General features: G+C 40.7%; 1 protein-coding gene across 1 annotated transcript in view; it reads right to left on the reverse strand.

The window, feature by feature from the left end:
- Nucleotides 1-23,306, reverse strand: part of DSCAM (DS cell adhesion molecule) — a 440,753-nt gene that overhangs the window by 15,210 nt on the left and 402,237 nt on the right. The window contains exons 28-32 of the mRNA XM_029964757.1: nucleotides 20,035-20,065; nucleotides 13,907-14,022; nucleotides 11,365-11,514; nucleotides 6,792-6,989; nucleotides 3,112-3,414 (exon numbers count right to left, since the gene is read on the reverse strand). Of these exons, the coding sequence (XP_029820617.1) occupies nucleotides 3,112-3,414; nucleotides 6,792-6,989; nucleotides 11,365-11,514; nucleotides 13,907-14,022; nucleotides 20,035-20,065 (798 nt within the window). The remainder of the gene's footprint in view (nucleotides 1-3,111; nucleotides 3,415-6,791; nucleotides 6,990-11,364; nucleotides 11,515-13,906; nucleotides 14,023-20,034; nucleotides 20,066-23,306) is intronic.

Genomic DNA, 23,306 nt, shown 5'->3' on the forward strand with positions numbered 1-23,306 from the left:
AGAAGCTGATGAATTATGGGAGAGAGGAGCAGATAACCAGGTGGATTGAAAACTGGGAGGCGTGGCTGACACACCAGAGGGTCATGGTGCCATCCAGAGGGACCTGGGAATGCTGGAGAAAGGGGCCAAAACAAACCTCATACAGATCAAACAGGGGAAGGGCACAGTCCTGCACTTAGGAAGGAACAACCCCAGTACATGCTGAGGGCCACCCAGCTGGGAAGAAGCTTTGCAGACCCTGGGGGTCATGGTAGACATCAAGTTGAACATGAAGTGTTTGATCAGGAGACTTGACTATACAGGTACCACAGAATCCTATGGGAGGCTCAGGAAAACCAAGGGAACAATCAGTGACATGAGTTGGGGTGCCCTCAGAAACCCACAGGAAGGTCTTCTGAAGCCAAGACTCGGGTGATCCAACATTTTGCTTGCTCATACCAGCACTTATGGGCAGGAAAAAGCTAAGAATTAATGCTCAGTCAGTTATGCTTGACAAAGTCTTCACCAGCAAATTCCATCCTTACTTTCCTTGCGTAAAGCTGCAGCTTTGCCATGGGGTAAATTAGTTTCCAAATGTCCCATTTATCAACATAACTTTTTCTAACAGTCTTTCTGAGAGTGTCTTGTAAGTGCTGGGAGATAATTTGGAAAAGCAAACATTACTTATTGCAAACTCTTGAACCTTTACTGCAACCACAAGTTGCAACAGGAAGAGTTTGAAAAGCAAGGTCAGAAATTAGGAAGGAAGAGGAAGAAATTATTGGAAGTGACACTGTCCAAGAAGGATTGAGTTGGCTGAGAAGAAAAGCAAAGCACCATGAAAACAGGTAAAAGTTATCTCGAAAGAAAAGACTTACTTCAAGGAAAAATAAAGGTGTGCTGAAGCAGTTTTATCTCAAATGTTCTCATCTACTGAATCTAAATACATTAGGTTCTTTTATTTCTTCTCTGTATTCTCAAATGCAGAATTACTTTGATTAATTGTATTTTAATTACTAATTACCTCTGGAGAATTTCTGAAGTGGTGGGTGAAAGAAGAAAGATGCCCAGTAAGTCTTTCCTCACTGATTTGAACACTAAAATATTGTTCTGTCTGCTACTCTTGAAAATTCTTTCAGTCCATGTGTTTTGTTTGAAGCCCTTCCTAAAGTGACCTTTAATAATGTGTTAGTCAATATTTATGGGCCAACATTCAAGCTGCTCCACTGGAACACTCAAGTTTTTTTTCCAAGGTAATGAAGCTAATTATTAATTTTATAATATATTTCAATTCCTTACTGCAAAGGAAAGCTAAAGGTAATCAAGAAAAGTAAGTAACAAAATAAAGCCATTAAAACTAACAGAGATAAACATGACTACAAGTCTGTAAATCACTAGAGGAGCTCTAAAGATGTTCTAAACCTGGAAGTTTTTAACTCAAGCACAGGGACTAAGTTTTGGTGCTATCTGCCCTCAAGAAAATCATCTTTATGTGGAATACATTAGAATACTTCCAAATACTAAATATGCATAAATGATGCATTTGGAACATGAAAGAAGAGATATTTGTTAAAGAAATGATAAAAAATATTTGTTGACAGACTGGAAGGAAAGAGCTGCAATTTTGACTTAGCTGTGAATGCAGATGCTTCCCTTTAGCAGAGCAGGAATAAATATTTATCTTCCTTCTTTCGAGTTAGAAATGAAAAGTATTTTTATCTTTATCTATTTCTACAGCTCCTGGGTTTGTGGTTCTACTCTGTGACTACACAGAAATCAGCAATTTCTCTCACTATTTTATTTCCTACTTTATTTTCCCTCTTATCTATCTGTGTGACACACTAATTTCCTGCCCTGAGTATTATAACTTTCTACCTTCTGCTTGGTCTTTTTCTTCCCACATTTTTCTTTGAGCTTTCTCTTGGCAAAATCCTTTATGCTTTCTTTTCAGTGTCAGGTCCTGCTTTTGAATGACTTTCCTGATACCACTGTCTACCTTCCATTCCTCTGCATTCACTGCTTTTCCTTTTATGGTGAATAATTAGGCAAAGACCATACATAGCTCAGTCATTACTCTTTTTTTACACAGATGACCACTACTGATTACTTCCTGTGTATATAAGTAACCCCACCCACACTGGCAAATGTATAAAATAAAATAAGATAAAAGGAAATAAAATACAAAATAAAATAAAATAAAATTAAAAAAAAATAAAATAAAATAAACCAAATCATTTTTTCAGAAAGCACACGAACATAATTATGCCTTTTCCCCATTTGAATCCTCCTCCACTGTGTCACTTCATGTATCCTGTAACAAAGACTGATAAATCTTCTGAGAAGATTTTATGAAGTATTTGATCTCAGAGTATCACAAATAGTCTCCCTATGCTGTTGGGCACTGGGGGATCCCTTGAAACAGCATTTTTTGTGAAAGGGAAATTTGATTGAGCCCGATAGATGGATGACCCTCAGGCACCTTCAGTCAGTGAGAAGTTGGAGTGGGTTTAAATATGTCTGAAGATAGAAAGCTCCATATTCCTTGAGCTATTAATTTTCTCCATTTTTTATTCCTCCCCCCTTCTAGATATCCCTTGTTTGATATTAGGTGATGTCAAAGAGAGAGTGTAACAGCTCCAGAACATCACCGAAGGGTTATTACGTGTGTGACAAGCTACAAAGCAGAAGGGATGGTACAACTTCTACAATCTGTCTTTATGAACTGCTATGACAGTGAACTTTGCTCTCCAGCACGAAGCACTGCAGGGAGACACGTTTTATCAGTGGGTGGTTTGAGCTGGAGACGGGCAGATGGACCCACATATGGTCTTATTTATCCCAGAAGGGTCAACTGCCTGATGGCTGCAAGTGTAGAGGAGTGGATTTGATGGCTCAGACAGCTTCTTTCTGTTCCTAAATTTCCATGTTTTCTGTAGATGGGAGAACATGCTCAAATGTTATATTAACTGGGAGGAAACCAGTTATCTCTGTAAGTAGTTGCAGGACATATTGTGGACTTTCTCTCCCGCTGAGAAAGGAAAGCCTCCCGTTGAGACAGACCCTCTCCTGCTGCCCAGCCTGAGGCGAAACTCTCCCCCCAAGGACCCAAAACGTCACCTCCCCAAGCCTCACCTGGCCGATGCGCCTTTGGAACCGCCATGTTCATCACCCTCCCTCCATCCTGAGGTTTGGGGGGGGACGCTGTGAACCTGCAGATCCCCGACTCCGACGGCGTGCTGGAGGTGAGGCTGTCGGTGTAGTCGTTAGTCCCTGCCGTGAGCTGCTCCGAGGAGGTGTCTGATATGAAGCACTCGGTGATGGTGAACTTGGCGTGTCTCAGCTGCTCTTCCATCTTGGCGTGCTCGTACGCCCTCGCCAGCTCTTCGTAGGTTGAGGAGGCACTTTCTGTGGAGACCATGCTGCTTCTCGCTCGATCTGAAGCGTTGGGAGAGCAAACGGGGAGAGAAAGGAAACAGCTACACAGTCATTCCTGGGAGAAAAGCTCTGAGCGTGGTGGTGTTTCAGGACAAAATGCAGAATTATCAGGGCGACTTAAAGGAATCTGTTTCGCTGTAAATGCCTGCACAAGTGTTAGTTTAGTCACTCATTTGATGGTTACACATAATCTTATTCTGTGAGCAGCATCGTGTGGTTTAACGTTAAATTTGTGTTTTAGAAGAAACAACCTTTAACAAATTAAAAATGTTATTTTTTTCTTTTTTTATTTTTTTACAAAAAAATCGTTTCTCTAAAACCTAAATGCCTTAAAAATGTTTCAAACCCACAACCTAGATTTAGCAAAATAAGGAACATTTTCTTTACATTAACTTTTTAATGCATCTCAGAAGTGTATTGATGAGGTTATGTCTAGATGAGAAAGGACAGATTTTTTTTGTCCTGTTTCCATTGTACATCTATCTATCTATCTATTTTTTTTTAAGAAAGTCCTGAGAACAAAGGTCAAATATAAAGGTAGTATATCTCAGATATTGTCTCCCTAGACACCAGGTAAAACGCTAACTCATTTCATTGGGAACAAAGGTCTTAAGAAAGCAATATTTGGTAAGTACAGCCTGCAGTCACTCAATGCCTTTTTTCAATGCTGCTGAAGCTAATGGGGGATTCATATTTGACACACAGGTTATTATGACCTACAAGCTGTTCTTTTCTCCAGATGAGCTTCTGAGAATATCAATATCTCTAATACAACACCATTATTGAAGACATAAATGGCTACTGATACTTTAAAAAGCCTTCTGGAAGAGCAGGGCTTGTTTCTGCAGGGACAAATCACTGGGCTGTTGCTCCCATCGCTCTTCTACTCCAGTGGGCTGGAAGAGCAGAGGACTTCTAGAAGTTCCTTGGGCAGAAGTCGTGTTTCATCACAAGATCTGTGCAATTTCAGACATTGTTGGTGATGTTCAATAAACAGGCACAATGTAATAGCTAATTCATAAAAATGGGCGTCCTGTAGCAGCCAGAGGCAAGTGTGTCGTTATTGCAAATCTTTATCTTTTTTATTGCGTGCCTGCATCAGTTTTCATCGTGCACAAAGAACAACACTCCTGCCACTTGTAAATAGGCCCATACATTATTTAAAATGACAAGTACTTCTACAATATGCTGTAACTTGCTTAAGATTTTGAGCTGGCCAGAACTTAACAGGGCTTTTTCTTCTTTTTCTTTTTTTTTTTTTTTTCCCCTTTCCACCCACAGGAAACATCATTCCGTTTTTCACATTTGATTTGTAAATCAGACCACAGTAACGTCTTTCCAAATTTCTGGTCAGCTGGAAACTCCCAGAAGGCAGCAGTTGCCCAGTGCCACAGAGCAGTGTCTGTAAATATGATGGTCATGCAAAGATCATAAAATATTTGGCCCGTGAAGCTCAGGCTTGAACACCAAGGACCAATTCCAGGACCAATCTGCTTGAACACCTATGTTAAATTTGATGGAAGTTCATCCAAGCCCAGGGAGAACTTTATGAAACTCCATGAACTTCATGAATACAGATTAATCAGAACATTTCTAATGGCCTCTAGTTAGAACATCTGAGCTTAGTTACAGCTTTAAACTGCTGTCATGTGTTTCTCCTAAGCTTAAAAGCTCCTGCTTTGTAAGCCTGGAATTGCTTTTAGAAGAAGTGCTAAATTCTGCCAAATATCAACTTGCATGAACTGGCTTCAGAAATATTAATTCCATATTGGAAAAGGGATCAAATATTCCATAATAGCTCAATTGATTCTTGAACACATGATTTGATGTTTATTTGAAAATTTTAAGCTTAGGTTAAACCAACTCTATTATTTTCCCAGAAACAAGTGGCATAATAGAGCTGCATTTTGGCATAAGAAAACCTTTCCTCAGCATGACCTAAAACTTGCTATCCCTTACATGGATGACTGTGCTCAAAGGTAGACACAGGAGTGTAGCCATGTTAAGATATAGATTTTGAAGTCTGTTTACAAAATTGTAGTTTGTCTATTAAGCCACACAGTAAATTTAATTTCTGCCCTTTGCCACACACATTGGAAACATATCCTTGGGTGACAACATGTTGGAACACATCCAAATGCACCTGAAATTTGGAATGTCTGCAGAAAGGGTTTCTGAGAGAAGATTTGCTCTTTATGTTTGTGTAGCTATTAAGAGTTAATCCTTAAAGCTTTATGATAATTCTACCTGAAGAATTCAAGATGAAGTTTGTCAGCTGGCTGGAGGTGTCTATTGACTGCCATTACCCTAGGGAGGCAACATAGGGGTCTACAAATTTAAGAGTATGGGTTATGAAAAGATAAGAACTCCTGTAAAATACTGGATGTGAGGGAAGTCAGATGCTTGTTCTTCTACAGAGAACAGAAACACTCATACTGGTTTTCATGGTGAAAGGTCAGTCACACCTACTACTTTTTAGCTCTGACACACATTTGATGAACACTTTTCCCCTAAAATCAGGATAGACAGTAGGCAATTCCTCCTGAGGAGGAGGCCAGCGTAATCCTCGATTCAATTTTATCAGGAATACCTTTGAACAGTGTTTACCTCTCTTCTTATTTAACCTTTATTGTATTTGTTTTGAGACTATTCTTCTGCTTAATTATTTACTCATTTGTTTGCCTTTTTTGTCACTTGTTCAGTGTAGGGCAGAGGATAAAGCTTATTTTTCAGTTACAGTTGCATTTGTAATGTGAAGGCAGCAAGAAGAGATGAAGACTGCAGGCAGAATATGTATTCAGTGTCTCCCCACTTGTCATCCAGAGGAATAAACCCTATGCTGTTTCCCAGGAAAATCAGAGCTAGATCCTGCAGAACTCAGTGCTATGAATGGATTTGGACTTGGACTGTACTTCCAGAATTTTCCCTCTTTTATTTTTGCGCTTAAAATAAACCCTGTGAACATATTACATGGATGCAAAACCATAAATACTAATGTGAGTGTAGCTCAAACCTGAAAACCATTCCATGTGTGACTCGGGGACACTCCTGGTTGCTAAAACTGCCCCTTCCTAGTCAATGCCATTTCAGGCAGTAAATTATCATATTTTTTCCTTTTCCTTCAGGAAGCTACAGGAAAAAAAAGAAAATCACCTTTCAAAGGACTCAAGCACGAGTGTGAAGAACGAGGGGCACAATATTTGTTATCATTAGCACCGCAAGCACTTTGTGGCACCCCTTATAAATAAATACCCTGCAGGAAAACAGCCCAGCAGGGAAAGAATAATGACACCCAAGCACCGAATGAAGCACAGCCAGGAGCAAGGACGTTCCTGCAGCCGCTGCTGTTCCCGTTTTCCCTGCGGAGAGCCCCATACCTGTGTCCTGCGAGGGGCTGACGCTGTAGCTGTCGCTCTCCTTGTCCACTGATCCCGCTGGCCTGGGGGTGGGAAGCCTCCAGTCCGTGGTGAGGGTGTGAGCTGATATGGTGGGGTGAGGTCTGTTGAGGGTCCACTGGCTGGCGTAGCGGTTGCGAGCGGTGGGCCCGGTTTTGGCGCTCCTCCTCGTGGTGGGGTCTGTGGGGGGTAACACAGAGGGGCTTTGCCTCGGGGGTAGGTAAGGAAACAAGCCCTGTCAAGGCTGTAGAATCCTAGAATATCCTGAGTTGGAAGGATCATCCAGTCCAAGCCCTGGCCCTGCCTGGGACACCCCAACAATCCCCCCTGTCCCTCAGAGCGTTGTCCAAACGCTCCTGGAGCTCTGGCAGCCTTGGAGCCGTGCCCACTGCCCTGGGGAGCCTGGTCAGTGCCCACCACCCTCTGGGGGAAGAACCTTGTCCTGAGATCCACCCTGACCCTGCCCTGTCCCAGCTCCAGCCCTTCCCTGGGTCCTATCACTGGTCACCAGTTACCCTATGGAGGCAACCTAGGAGTCTACAAATTTTAGAGGGCGGATCATGAAGAGATGAAAACTCCAGCCTGTAAATTACTGGATGTGAGGGAAGTCAGATGCTTGTTCTTCTACAGAGAACAGAAACAGTCATACTGGTTTTCATGGTGAAAGGCCAGTCACATTTACTTCTTTCTAGCTCTAACACTGCTTTTTCATGTGATGAACATTTTTCCCCTAAAATCAGGATAGACAGTAGGCAATTCCTTCTGAGGAGGAGGCCAGAATAATCCTGGATTCAATTTTATCAGGAATATGTTTGAACAGTATTATACCTCTCCTCGTTTAACCTTTCTTATATTTGAGACTATTCTTCTGCTTAATCATTTACTCATTTCTTTGATTTTTTTTTGTCACTTGGCCCTTCACTTTCCCCTTCCAGAAGGGGATGGCCACTGAAGTAATGTTGGTTAAAAAAAAAACAAACCCAAAACATTCTTTGGGAGGGAAAAAATGAACAGTGGAAGTGCTCATCATTACCAAACTGCTAATGCTTTTTAGAAATACCCTCTTTCTAATGGAACTCTACATTTGCAGGTGCAATGAAGAGCTGGGAGCCCCATCAGTCTTCCATTGACAAATTCATTATCCCTTTACTCCAACACAAGTGGTTCTCCAGTACTAAAACCACTTTGGGATGTGAAAGAGCACAAAGCAAGTAGATTTGGTGAGAGATTTCACACCACACCCCAAGTGAAGTGTAAGGCAAATTATCAGCATAGATACGCCCCCAGAAATACCTCACAATAACTGCTCTCAGTTTCTAAAAAGATGTTCTCAGAAATGTGGTGATACAATTTGCTATTCTGGACATACTATTACTATATTACAGTATTGATCAGCTACAGATTCCCAGTTTTATTTCAACAAGTAGCCAAGACATAAAACATAAGTTGTAATAGTGCCATCAGAGTTACAGGAACAGGTTTATAAAGGTTTGACTTCTTTAAAACAATTAGTAAATTAATACAATTTCTTAAACTTTAAAAATAATTTCCTACTTATTTAAGGTCAGCAATGTTCTATTTTTTATTATCCTAGAGATAATAGGGTGACCAAGAGAGTAAAAGCAAACTGTGTGCCAAAATTGACCTCCTTAATTTTATTAATGAATTGTTCTTCTGTAAAAGTGAGTCTAACAAAGCAAGTGCAAGAGAAAAAATCATTATGTGGCAAACAGAGAGTGACTACATCAGCACTGAAGGATTTCTCCTCCAAGCTTCTGAAAGGATATAGCTGACAATAGAGAGAAAGGGTATTAGAAATGAAAAATTCAAAGCTATTCAAATGTTCTTTGACATTCAAATGGTGAAGTTGTCAGTCTTTGAGGTAAGAGACTTTAGCAGAAGCAATTAAAAACAAAAAGCCAATACCCAGATAATGATTCTGAGCACTGATTCTGCCTAAGCATTCCCAGTGAGAATTTGTATTCTGCTGCTTCAAAGAAACAAGGTATTTATTTACAAATACCAGCTATGGTCTGATCCTTGTCCTATTTCTCATCTTCCCCTACAGCAGTGGAAAAATTAGAGCCCGGTGCCATTGATAATTGATCCTCCTGGTAGTGCAGCACAGAGCTGCCTCACGTGGATAACATCCAAAAATACTCCTGGCATGACATTCCCAGCCTGTTGGTTTTATAAACTACTGCCTCTACCAGCTGTGGGAATTTGGCACGTGGCTGTGGAGTGGCCAGAAGTGAGCCTTGTGCTTGCTCTGAGGGAAAAGATGAAGGAAAGAAGGAGAGTCTGGAGAAGAGAACGATCAGGGGGAATCTCATTATTGTATATAAAATACCTGAAGGGAAAGTGCAAAGAAGACAGAGCCAGGATCTTGCCAGTGGTGCCCAGTGAGAGGACCAGAGACATTTCACAAGGCAAAACGTGGGAGCTTCCCCCTGCAAACCAGGAACCACTTCACTGTGAGGGTGAGGGAGCCCTGGCACAGGTTGCCCTGACAGGTGGTGGATTCTCCATCCTTGGAGACATCCTAAAGTCATCCTGGCATGGCCCTGGGCAACCAGCCCTAGATGAGCAGAGGGGCTGGACCAACCAGTGTCCAGATGTCCCTTCAAACCTCAACTGTTCTCTGATCCCATGGGATTTTGTCAGCAGTCTGAAGGAGCTGGGAGAGCCTCCTGCCAGCACGCAGGAGGTCAGTCCTCGTCCTGCTGAGCATGTGCTGAGCAGCAGCTCTGCCCCAGCTGTGCTGTGCCTGTGCAAGGCTCTGCAGCAAACACAAAGCAAGTTCCAGAGCTGCAGTGTGATGGAAAACAGCTCCCATCTGGTGCCCCAGCTCTGCTGTCACACGCTGAGACAGAACTGCAGAGAGCTGAGGTGAGCAAGGCAAAGGGTCACGGAGCACCTGTGTTATAAATAAATAAATAAGAACAAGAGAACAACTTAAAAAGTGCTGTAAGGGAATATTTGCCACCCAGTGAGTGTGAGTGTGCTCAGGTGGGAGGATCCATAACTTCTGAGACCCAACTGGGCACTGCTCTCCTCTCACAGAGAAAGCTGTGAGTCTGGACAAAATCTCACAGCCCAGCCTCTGTCAAAGCCTTCTTAGTGTCTTCTATCCAGAGAACTCTCTGGAATTCTTTGATCCAGCCCTTCTGCAATCAGATCTTTACTGCATAATAAAGGTGACGGTGGATTTTTATTTCCAAAGCAGGGCTGGACACGGATCATACTCCTACACATGAGTTAAATCCACGTTTAATTTGAAGGAATCCTCTCCCTGGCTGCAGTGGAATGAAGGACACAGTTTCACACAATAAAGGCATTAGGTAAGAAGTTGCTGGGGCTACAAAGTGCTGTGGTTTGATACAGGCATGAGATTTGCCTCTTTCCTTATTAGAAAAGGCAGGGTTGGAAAACAATGTTCAATCAGACAATCTTGATCTGCCAGCATGATAAAAGTTTAAAAWKGKWWTTTTKSYYYTWRKKRWYMRGSCMRKYMRSMWKRAMMWKRAAWWMMRGWRKKRRRCMARRRKKGKYCCMRGRRGRAAAMMAAAAWTKKWMMWTKRMYWWTYYWAWTYMAAWKSYMATKWCYYYYCMWWRRRGRAAAAWWWKSYWMYWAWWWTWRKWMYKKKGKWMYWAWCYWRKYCYYMARRAAWKRMYKRMCMMMWYYTWAARSYKRWWRRRGKWMMAAARSMACWARGSCMRGRMYWRRAMMRSYYWTTTTTTTATAAAGACTGGGGTGGAACTGGGGATGAGATGAAGATTTTTCAAACAATCTGCTTTCTAACAACTGAACTTTCAGCATTTATGTTCACCAAACTCACCAAATAAACAGATTGTAAAATGATCAGGGGATAGAAATAATCCAAGTGATTTTAGCAACTGCACACTGCTGTGAACTCCACTTATATAAAAGTCCTAACTCATAAGTAATCCTTCAATCTAGTGTTTTTTTCCCCATTTACATACATATGGAACACATTCATGAGATGAAGGGGAAGAATGGACTGCATCAGTATATTATCTTATGATAGGATTTTAATCACTATAAGAATAATGCAGCATGAATATATCTGGGAAAAGTAATTTAGCAAAATAACTAAAACCAGAAATAAAACTTTTCTTTTTTGAAAAAGCAATAATGAGAAATGTATTTCTTGCCCGATGGAGAGGCAGGGAAGAAAGATGTATTTTGAAATACAATAAAGATTGATCACAGAGGAAAAAAAATTATATTAGACACTAAAAGCCATTAAGCTAATTTACCCAATAAATTCAGGAAATTAAAATCCAGCATGCTTTTGGTCTAATGAAAGCCAGGTATGAATTATTTCAAATTACACCTACATTTCAGATGCACATGCAATTTTTACCTTATTGAATCCCTAAGTGCAATTGTTTAAGAAAAGTTCTCTGCTGACCTAAATAGACATCTCTCTACTCTCAGACAGAAGGATGAGGATGCAAGTGCAGGAACACAGCATTAATGTTTTTTATGGCTTTCTCCTCTCTAGAAAAACCCGTTTTCTCATGTGCTTACTTGTTCCTGGCCGGGCATCAGAAACATCCACCAGTGGTCCTGTGGCTTGTGACACAGACTGGTAATGGACTGTGTGGGTGACAGTCAGGGACTTCTGCTTGGATGTCTCTCCAAAGTCAGCATCAGTGAGCAGAACTGTCGATCTGTCATCTGTAAGTGAAAAAAACAAAACCATCGGAGAATGAGTAGTGAATTTTGGGGTTGTCTTCATAAGTCCCCAAACTTATTTCCAGTTGGGCACCACCATGGACAGAGGCAGCTCCCTTTTCTCTGAAGGACTGGGGGTGGCTCTGAAGCCACCGCAGCTTGGGAATCTCTGGGTTTAAACTGAAAGTTCACACAAAACTAAAGAATAAGTGTGATTTTCGTTGTGATTTCACCTTAGAGATATGCAACTGAGGCAGACTGTTAAACATCCTCCCAAAAAGCTGATTTGTGTGCCCTAGGGCTGATTTTCAGCCCTATTTCCTTCATTCCCATCTTTTGACCACTGCCCTCTTCCCCTTCATTTCTGGAGAGCTCAGATGAGCTTTTCAACTACATATTCAATTTATTCCTTTTTACTGTTCACTTATTCCTGATTTTTAATGTGAAATCACCCATGTCTCCCCAAAAAGTGGTCATAAGGTAATGTTGCTAATGAACCCTCTACCAGTCCCCTTTTTCTCCAGATATTGCAGGAGGGATGGCCATGACCCAGGACTGCTTTTCCTGCAGGTGGAAAGACAGGTGGGAAGCCTGACCTTGGGAAGGAAGAAAAAAGGTGAGCACTAACCTTTACTGCTGTATGGTTTTGCTGCTGTTTCTTCCCTGTGGGGTTGGATATATTCACCAAATTTCTACACAGACCTTGATCCCTGCAGGAAACCAGTGCTATGCAGCACTTACTTTTTTATTATTATTTATTATTATTTTTGTTTCACTTGTGATCTCTGCATTGTATATATTTATTTTTTTTTTTTTGCTCCAAAGAGGAATCTGGTCCACTTGATCATGGATGGTTTAACAGCAATAAATCTTTCACTGCTTGCAGAACAACTATTTGCTGTGCTATCAGACTTTCTTCTGCATTCTTTACAGTCTTTTTATCCATTCAGAACAGCAGTAAAAGCCACAAGGATTTCCCACTGTGCTATGCTATATGGATTTGTAATGTATTCCAAGGGGACTGGCAGTCAGTAGGGTTTCTGGGCATTTACCAGTCAGCAGAGGTTGATCTGCTTCTTCTAAGCACTCCTGGTTTTTGTTTTGGTTTTCTTTTTAACTTGACAAGACACCACAAGGGCGAACAGCTCTGCACAATAACATAACCAGCATTTTTTACCCAAAGAAGGCCATAAATAGAACGAGCATTATGAAATCAAATCACTCCGTCTCTGGCAAAAGATGAGCTCTTATTCAGGTTGGGAATAAAGCCTCTTGGCAGCAAACTCTGTCAAACACTGCCAAAATCCCAGCTTATTCCGAGTGCTGTGTGGAAAGCTGGCTGTTACCAGGCCATGATCACACTGCTGCAGTTAAGGCACTAATAGTATTTTCACTATGACCCCCCCTCCACTGCTCAGCAGCTGTAACTCAAAAGCTAAAGCTGTTTTTCAGGGTGAAGGGCAGGCTTTGGGAAGCTCCAATCATGATTTTAAAAGTCTGTATTTCAGGTGAAGCATCTCCTTTTCAAATCTGGGATGGGCACGGGCAGGAGGTGCAGAGGTGCCACTCTCAGCTTGCTGACTTTCCTCTCTGGCCACACCATCCCTGGGATGCCGTTAATTCTCAGCCATCAAAAGCTGCTTTTACACAGATTTTTACCCCAAAAAAGTAAAGTTAGGAGTCTAACAAGATCAGCCAAGAGTGTCTTGCCACAGTGTGCACCCCTACAGTCACAAAATGTTAGATTTTTATTCTACTGTGTTTCCAGACATCTTGTGTTTAAATTATTTGGGAAAAAACCCCAAACAACCAACACCAAACAATTCTATTTTTCATGACAGTTCAGCTATGTGCCAGCCACATGAGAAATCTTGTTTTCTGTTGTATCAAGCAGTTTAGATTTGAATTTTGCATAGACATACAAAAGCTGAAAACTGATCAAAATGTTGAAATATCATTGGCTGTGAACAGGTGGACACAATATGCAACATGTAAGTTTTAGAAATTGGCTGTAGCAAATCTTTAAATACTGAGATTGTAGTTTCAGAAGTTCATTTTCATTTTAAGTAGTGCCAGTGATCCAACTGCCTACTCAGAGCCAAAAGAGAAATCAAAATGAAAATCATAAAACTGCCAGTCTTCAATTACATTTTCTTCAAGAGGCTCTTTCCAACAGCTTCATTTTCCTAATGTCCTGCATTATTTTAAATACTGTACTGAGATTACTTAAAGTGGGAAGTGACTCAAAGGGGAGGAAAAAAAAAATCAGTTCAGTTTTCAAAGGTGGGAAATTACTTTGTAGCTCTTTTTTTCTTGATGTGAGGAAATGGTGTGAGGTAAAGGAATTCCACCTAAAAGTGCCCATTACATTAAGAGAAAATAAGCCCAAGTTTACCAATGGTCTCCATGGTGTCCCTCTCCTCAATCAGAAGTTGTGCTCTGGGAATGTCTATGTGCATCCTCAGTGTTTGCTGCTGTTTATTAAGTGTATCTGATGTCCTGGTGTTCTTGCTGAAAACAGAAGAGAATTGAACACTTTTAACACTCTGCCTCAATGAAAACATGTTTGCAAACATCCTCATTTTAAGTCTGTCCAGCTCAAACAAAAATAATGTCACCCTAATCATCAAAAACACTCATAGGTCTTATTTTCCCCTCTTCAGAACAAGTGCAGAGTATTAATTTATTGCCCATGACAAGCTGTTAGATGAAGGCACAGTGTGCAGGGATTTGCTCTATTCTTTATCAGTGGGAATCTCCTGAAAATTTCATACAGTTTTCTTCAAGTGTTGTCACATAATGAAATTAGTGAAAACACTTTGGAAGATGGACCTTTTCTTTCCTTTCTCATGAATCTCAGTAAAGCAACACACAGCTGATCAAACAGGTTGGTAGGAAAATGATGTCTTGAGTAATTTCTAATTATTTTTTTAATCTTTTCATTATTTTTCATTAGATAAGTCCCAAATATCACTTGAACTGATAAATGAAAAAGTAAATTAATAACTAGGAATAGATTGCATAAAATAAATAAAGGTTTTAGTCCCATTGATGTTCCAAGACAAAAATCGCAAATCTTGTTTATATTCATGGATTATATCTAATTGATTGATGCAATACTCCAAAAATGAACATAAACCAATTATTCTGCCATCATGCAAATTGAAACAATTTCATTTTAAAGTTTGTGTGCCAGAAAATGACTTCTTAAATGAGCTGTCTACTGAAAGAAAATGAAAATGGATAGTAAAACTGAGTGCTGCAGTCATTTCTTGCTCACAGCTTGCACCAAGAAACCTTCAGATTGCACTAAAAACCCAGGAACTTTCTGCCCTTTTAGATGTAATTACTCTTTGGATGAAATGAAACATTTGAAAATACTTTACGCAGGGAGGCTGAGGGGAGTTCTGACAAATCAGCCAGCGGTGTGATCCAAGTGCTCCAACTTCAAAGAGCTTTAAAGCCAAGTGGAGGCTCATTTTCTGGTGTAAAATAGCTGTAGATCACTCAGTTTAATTCTGCTTTGGCAATGAATTATTGTTGTTAATGGAATCAGCACAGGACTATTAAGCTGCTTGATGATAAGCTCTGCTCTTCCCCAGCACGGGCCTCGACGTCGGAGATTAATGCGTGTGAGATGAGCCCACATCTCCAGGAAATGTGGGCTAATTTCCTGCTGGGCCTCCACGTGAGCAAGACCTGATTATCTCAGGTCTGGAGGTTCTCTAGAGTCCTTTCCAGGAGGAATTTTCTCGTCATGTGGTCAGTGATTCTGCTCCACATCCAGGAGTGGGACCTGAATGCACACGGGTTCACCTCTCTGGCTGAGTCACACCCTCTGGCTTTCCCTGCTCCTGCTGTCCCCAGCATCAACACTACCTATGCATCTCAAATTTAATGTCTCTTGTCTTTTCCTGGGGAGATTAGGTGGTAGTGTTTCCATATGTGCAGATGGACAGCTGAAACACAGTCAAACAGCCCACAACTGGTGCCTCGTTTCTGCTGCATTTAATCATCATGGAAGCAAATTATCAGAAGAGCTACCCAGGGGCTTCCAGAATTTTCTCTGTATATAATCAGTGGATAACAGTAGCTACAGTGTCTTATTAAGTACACAATTTTTCAAAGCCATTTAGTATTGTCAAATGCAGATAAATTCCACACTGATGTTCTCAAAGTCTCTGCATGGATTAGAGGCCACTGTCCTATTGGTTTCCACTCAAGTTGCTGAAATGTTGAGAGAATCAGAGACTAATATATTATCTGTGTGCCAGATATGCTTGAAGACATGCCCTTGAAAAGCTGGACTACTTTGGGCTTGTCCCAGGATTGTAGAGCAAAGCTATGATCAATTAGGAAACTGAATTTTTAATGTCAAATTTCAATAATCCAATAGTTACAGGACACATGCAATCAGACACATATAGAATCTGTGCAATGCAAAACTGAGTCTAGTAAATGCATTATTACACCCCTCTTCACTCACTAGGGATGCAGGAAATACAGGGATCAAATCAGACATCTTATTAAAGGAATGCAGATCCCAGAATCCCAGTAAGATCTAGAATCTCTTCTGCAGGATGAATGCTCTGTATTTCTGTTACTGGAAAGTACTCAACTGCACAGGAAATATTGTTTGGACCACAGGGAGCAGGAGGACAGGTCCCCAGGTTTGCAGTTACATTGCTCACCTGCCAGGAGAGAATTCCCCATCCCACTCTTGTCTCCAGGGATAGCTTTATGCAAAATACATGGAAGGTTTTTCAAGCCCGAACTGGAATCCAGAGCTCTCTAAAGTCAGGAATATTCCCTACTGTGCTCGAGAGCTCTGCCTTGGTTTGTGGGATCTCTCTCCTCCTCCCTGCTGGTCTAATTAATTCCACTTTACACAGCAGTGCAGTGACATGAGGTGTCCAAACACAGCACAGGCAGTTGGCAGAAGCAAGAGGGTTGCTGCTGATTAGGGGGCTGCCTCACTCTGGTTCAAGGAATTTTGAATTATTTCCTGCACAGCACACTGGCTCAACTTTCAAGTTATAAAAACCTAAAGTGCCAACAGCAATGAAGTGCCTCTAGGACTTGGAAACAAGGCAAAGAGCTTTAGGCTTTCAGTTTTGAAGTTTGGTGCCCAAGTATTTTGTAACCTAGGAAAATTCAGGCATCAAATTATTGTAACAGTCTGGGGGATGAGGAGTACAATAATTAATTCTTTAAAGGGAGAAAATGTATCTACCCTTATTTTTCTATATTTACAGTTATAAAATTTCCAAATATAAGCATGTAGTATTCTTTAGCTGTCAGACCTTGTAAGGATCTCTGTAGAATATAATTAACTCCCTCTGGTTCAAAGAATCTCTGAGTTCCAAATTGTTGGGAGCCTTGTCTGGGGAATGAGTCATAGAATCATAAAATGGCTTGGGGTGGAAAGGACCTTAAAGATCATCCAGTTCCAACTCCCCTGCCAGGGCAGGGACACCTTCTACTAGATCAGGTTGGTCAGAGCCTCATCCAACCTGGTTTTGGACACTTCCAGGGATGAGGCAGCCCCAGCTTCTCTGGGCAATCTGTGCCAGGGCCTCACCACCCTCTGAGTTAAGAATTTCTTTCTAATATCCAATCTAAACCTGCCCTCTGTCAGTCTAAAACCATTGCCCCTTGTCCTGTCACTATCTGCCCATATAAAAAGTCCCTCTCCCTCCTTTTTAAAAGCCCCTTCAAGGTGCTGGAAGGCCTCAATGAGATCTCTCCAAAGCCTTTTCCATGCTGAACAACCCCAGCTCTCTCAGCATTTGTTGCAGTCTTTTACTCTAATATTAAAGTGTCTGCTTTTGGCCTCTATTTAAAACAGGTACTTGGGCACGTGGGCCTTAGGATCTGATTGAGAACAGCTTTTATATACAGTCTGTGGATAAAAGGGCCTTTTCCAGGGGAAGTACTTTGAACAAGGCATTTTGAAAGAGTGCATAGTTAACATAATACCCCCTTTTAAGCTATCTTTCTGGATCTTTATTGCAAAAATATTTATTTGAGTGACTGAAAATTTCTGTGTGCACAGAAGGTTAAACATGTCAAGCTAGTTATGTAAAGGGATTGAATATGATGCTCTGGAAACTCAGAGTCATTTTGGGTCCTTGGCAGAGAGTCAGGCCAACCCCACAGTTTCCTGGTTGCCCAAGCTGGTTGTCGTAAAAACATATGAAAAACTAAATCTTTGTAAGTAATCAGCCTGACAGAGGAATATTTGGGGAGAAAAGATCCTTCACCTTGTGCTCAAAATTTAAAAGCTCTGTGAATTGCTAAACTGATTCACAGTGAACTGTTTCAAAGAGCGTGGCTGGACTGGTGCTTTCACCCAAAAGAATCATAAAAAAAGCTGTGATTGTCCAGCAGCAGTTTATTTGTGAGTTTTTATTTGCGAGTTTTTATTTGTGAGTTTAAGGTATCAACAGCAAGCTGTGCAGCTCCCTTTAAACTGCTGACTTCTGAGGCTTATCCTGCTCCACAGACATTTGACTTACACAGCCAAAGCCAGAGACTTTCAAAGCAGAGACTAAAGCTCCGTTCTTAATCCGCTTTACACACGCTCACAAAAATCTCCTCAAAGGGAAAGATACACAGAGCTCTCTCCAGCCCTCACACCCTCCTACCAAGCAGGGAATCATCTTTCCTGCCCTCTCCCCACATACCCCCTTTCTTGATATTTTTATCAGAGCAAATTTTGGGGAAATCTAAAAGCTATAAAAAAATATGGGTCCTTATAATACGTGACCGTTGCTTTGGAGAGGGTTTATTATGCTTTGATTATTAATATGATGCATTTTCAGGAATATCTAATGGTGGTGGGTAGCTCAGGTCTGGTTGAAGGTATTTCCCAGATTTATCACAAATGAGAGTTCCAAGTTCTGATGTGTCTGCAAATGTAGTCCTATATCCCCTACTTCCTCTGAAGTTCTGATGTAATAGTCATTTGCTTTTGTTCACACTTCTGGGAAAGAAATATAAAATATGACTATTTAATAAAAAACAAGATTATTTGTTAATAAACGAGATGAGAGAAACTGGCTTGATGATCATATTTCAATGCTGGTGCCAGAAAAAACAAAATTAAATGGTGGCAGATGATTTACCCTGAAAAACAGCTCTGAACTAAAGGCTGAGAAGGGACCTGGCTGCTCTCTGGGTACATCAGGTAGGCAGGGGAAAGTCCTTTAATTTAAAGGTCACCATCACCAAAGGAAAAAGTGGCTCAAACATGGTCACTTATGTTGGTAGTTTGATGAAGTTTTTTAAGTATCAGAGGAGTGAGGCTCTGAAACAGCCTTGCAGAGGTGGCCACAAGGCTTGTGAAGCCAACCAGGGCTAAGACAGAGGTTCCCCAGGTTTGTTTTGAGCAGAGGTCACTTGGACTGGATGTCTCCATGCAGGAGCTTCAGCCAGCCCGTGCTGGGTTTCTTAAGGGAACAGACTTGCTGCATATGCTAATCTGGGCTGTTTGCTGTGGCACCAAAACCACCAGAGCACATGTTCCTGGAGCTGCTGAGACCCACAGTCTGCTGCTTGCAGGGGTTTCCAATGGGCAGAGGGGGAGGGTATGACCTGCCCTGCATGACTGGTCTCGTTAACATCAGTGGGCTTATTCAGATGCACTTGCAGACTGATGGCATAGAGCTGAATTTACACTAAACCCATCTGTCACCATGTAAAGTATATTCTTAAAAAGGGATGTGAAGTTTATCACGGGTGAGGAAGTTCGAGTATGGTTCATCTGATAAAATATCTGTGACACTCTCAAATTTGTTGCTCGAATATAAATATATTTCCCAGCAAATCAAAATCTGTTTGAACTTAAAAATCATCCCTTGGTGATTCCAGCTTCAAATATATGCAGCAGTTCTGAAGTTCAGTATTTTCCCTAGACAAAACAATAAACACTGAAGATATGAAATTTCCAACTTTGAAAGAATTGTGGTGCCAGGATAGTCATTGTGATGCAATTCAACAACTGAATTAGATTTATGAATGCTGAGCTGATGGAACAGAACTGAAAAGTAATAAATGGATTTACCTGCTCTTCTACACCTTTGGGTATAAACAGCTAACAATAGTGAATTACATAAACATTGCTGCAAAGTTTAGAGATATTCACATCCAGAAATTTATTGCCTTTAATCAGATGATCTCTGAAGAGCAATTACTTTGATACATATTATGAAAATGTTTATTTGGAATAGGAAAAATGTCAAAATGGGCCTACATAGCTTCTACAATTTAATCTATTAGCACAAGTTAGCAGGTTTTTTATCATTATATTCCCCCACAGATACTGTCCACAAATTGTCTTCTTTCTCTCATTTCTAACCATCAAGTGTCCTAACTCTTAACAGACAGTCATAGGGTGTATTTTTAAAAAGGGGTTAGAAATAGAATGTTTACTTCCCCATTTGTCCCTACAACCATTTTTAAATATGATGCTGTAGTTGACAGACATTTTTCAATTTAAAAAAAAAAATAATCTATTCTTACCTCATAAGCATTTCAGCCAGACTCTTTGCATCTAGAAGAAAATAGAAGAAATGTCATCACAAATGAAAATCTATTTGATAGATGCATTATTAGGAAGTAAGTGATTTGAATCAGCCATGTGTAAGACCACTGCTGTTTCTCAGATCAGTGGCAAGAATAAAATAGCCTCCAAAAGTCCCTAATTTTGCTGAAATTGCATTTCAGCCCCAAACAGCCCAATTAGTTCCTCAGTAGGAGAAAAGATGCTTAGAGAAGTGCAAGTTACCAGCGGCTTAACTGGAAAAAAATGACATAAATATATTAAAAGGAGGAACAGTTTAACAAGTAATGGGGATCTCTGTTCAATCCCAGAATCATTTAGGTTGGAAAAGCCTTCTCAGACCATCGAGTCCACCCTGTGCCCCATCCCCACCTTGTCCCCCAGCCCAGAGCACTGAGTACCACGGCCAGGCCTTCCTTGGACACCTCCAGGGCTGGGCACTCCAAACCTCCCTGGGCAGCCCTTTCCAAGGCCTGAGCATCCTTCCAGAAGAAATTCTTCCTGATGTCCAGCCTGAACCTCCCTGGCACAAACTCATTTGGTTGCTCTCAAATATGAATGTTTTTCCATGAGCAATAACTCAAAACTACTACTGGGTCTTCAGAGGACTGTCAACACACAAAGCAGGAGGTGGTTATTCCCACATGGATCAGCCCTGCAAAGTGAGGCTCTGCTGAAGGAAAAACATTTCTTCTGTTGTTGTCACTGCTGCTATTATTAGCAGAAAATCCTTTGGGCATATAATTATTTCGATACTGAGTTCAAAAGACACAGCTGAAGTTTGGTTTTTCACGTAGGTTTCTGTAAAACTTTATCAATGTAATATAATTATTTCTGTGGTATCATTCAGTAAAAATAGACAACTCTGCTTTGTTCTCCTGCAATCAGCTGCTAAACAAACTCACTTAAAAATGCTGACTCCAGAGTCCTTAAGCATATCACACAGCAACAAAGCAGCCTTTTGTGCAACCAAGTGAAGTAAATCTGAGAAGAAAACAATTCCAAGTTCTGTCTTCAAACAACTCTCCTCTTATGTGAAACTTTACATTCCTTCTTTTATCTACTTCTTGTAAATCTAATGGCACCTGCCAAGGCATTTACTGAGTTTGTCTTTGTTTTCCATCTCACCTTTTTTATTCCTCAACCACCTCTTGGGTCTCCAACACCTACAACATTTTCCTTACCAGTGATTCTATTAAATATCTGCCTTTAAAATTCAGAGGATGCAGGCAGAAACAATCCACCATCTTAACACATCTCTCCAGCTTGAGTTGCATTAATTCTCAAAAGGAATGGACAAAGGGCTCTTTTTATTCATTGAAAATCTCAACCAAACCCCTTCCATCCACTTTCTGCATTCTGTTCCTCTGACACAGTGCCAGCTTCTCTGTCTTAGCCCTCATGCCTCACCTACTACTGGAGAAGCTGGATTTCTGGGCTTCCTTGAGGTCTATTTGCTCCACTCCTTTATTTTTAACCTCCTCCTATCCCTTTCCAGCACAAAGCAGGGCAAGTTCCAGGTGGAGGGAAGGCCCATTTGCTGGGGCAGCCACCTTTAAAATTCCCAACACATTTGGTTTGGCCCCCTGGGAAATCAGGGACAGTGATACAGCTTTAGATTGCATCCTGCCACTTCTGAACTATCACGCCACGCTCAATACTTTCTGCCTGTGTGAAGGTGAACTGGGTTTAAAAACAAAGGGGAAACTATTACAGGAGTAGCAGAGCTGGGTTAATAGTAGGGAGAAAGAGCATTAAGCCATCAGGCTTCTGTGTTATAATACATGTTGACCTACTGAATGGCTGCTTGAACTCCAGCAGCCAATTGACCTTTTTTGTGACCTGACTGCTGGAACCACTAAACTGGGCAAAAAATCAGGGCTTTGCTAAAAACTTTTTTAATAAACAGAATACTCCAGTGTGACAGAGGAGGAGGGCAAATGTTCAACTCTCCCTACATGCTAAACAAGGAGTGAAAGGATTAAGAATGGAGAGACTGCTGTTCTTAGGCTGCGTTTGCCACAGAAACTGGAACCACAAACCCGCTGTCTGTAAGCACAGACACAAATGTTTGCATGCAGAACACACTGCAAATCAAACTGCAATTCCCACTCCTCTTTGTCCAGCAGGCTCAGAGAAAACACATCTGCAGCCACGAAAGCCAGAATTACATCTGTAACTTGCATAAGTTCTTCCAGAAGGTCCCAGTGTGGAAATTATTCTTTTTGACGTGGGCTAGAGGAAAGCTGGCAGCAGAGTCATGATTTAGGAAAAATGGCAGTGATTGTGGCAGGATTTCTATTTCAAAATTCTCATGAAAGTTGACCACAACAATTACTAAAGCAAAACTTTTTTTTTTTTTCAGTTAGGAGAGCAGAAAAACTTGCACACACTGTCGTAGAGAACTTAGTAATGAGTTCTCTGGAACAACAATACTTATTGTACTTATTATATTGTTATTATATACTTTTAGAACAGAATGTAACTTCCAGAAGAACAGAAAATGTCTAACATGAGATCAGCCTTCAAAAAGAATGAACAAAAAACAAATTAGAATTACTGAAGTCCTATCAATCTGATCTTGGCAATGAGCAAAATGCTGAAAAAAATTGAACGAAGCTTAATGAAATGAAATAAAGGAATAATTGAGGCCAATCAATAAAGATCTGTGGTCAAGTAGCCATGTCCAACAAAGTAGATTTTTAAAAATGAGACTAAAATTCACTGAGAATTGATGACATTGAAAAATCTCTCACTGTGATATGATTAAATAAGAGTAAAATCTTACATTTGTGTTTCTCACAGCAAAGTGAGAAAGTACCTCGAAGTATTTTAATAAACAGTAGCATGATGCAAAAATTAACACAGGAGCCATTTTTCATTTAGGAGACCATAAAGGGAAAGAAAAAAGGCTATTACCTCTCTGTCTGATGCTGATATGAGTGTCACTGGAATACTGTGTTAGTTGAGAAAACCTACCTAAAGATTGCAAAGGGACCAGATAAAAGCCTTGACATTAATAAATGATGGGAAAGCTACAGAGGAAAATTAAAGGATATTCATTTGTTTCATTTACCAATGAAAACATTAAGAAATTACTTGGACGCCACCACGTGAAAAAAAATATCCCCAGAGGCTGAAAATGATACAAAAAACCCTTCAGTTCCTTTACAGAAGTGAAACAGGACCAAATGGGATGTTGAGCTGTAGCTTGACAAATTCAGATAAGTGA

The sequence above is a fragment of the Manacus vitellinus genome, unplaced genomic scaffold, assembly GCF_001715985.3.
Source record: "Manacus vitellinus isolate BGI_N305 unplaced genomic scaffold, ASM171598v3 scaffold_7_pilon, whole genome shotgun sequence".
Taxonomy (NCBI): domain Eukaryota; kingdom Metazoa; phylum Chordata; class Aves; order Passeriformes; family Pipridae; genus Manacus; species Manacus vitellinus.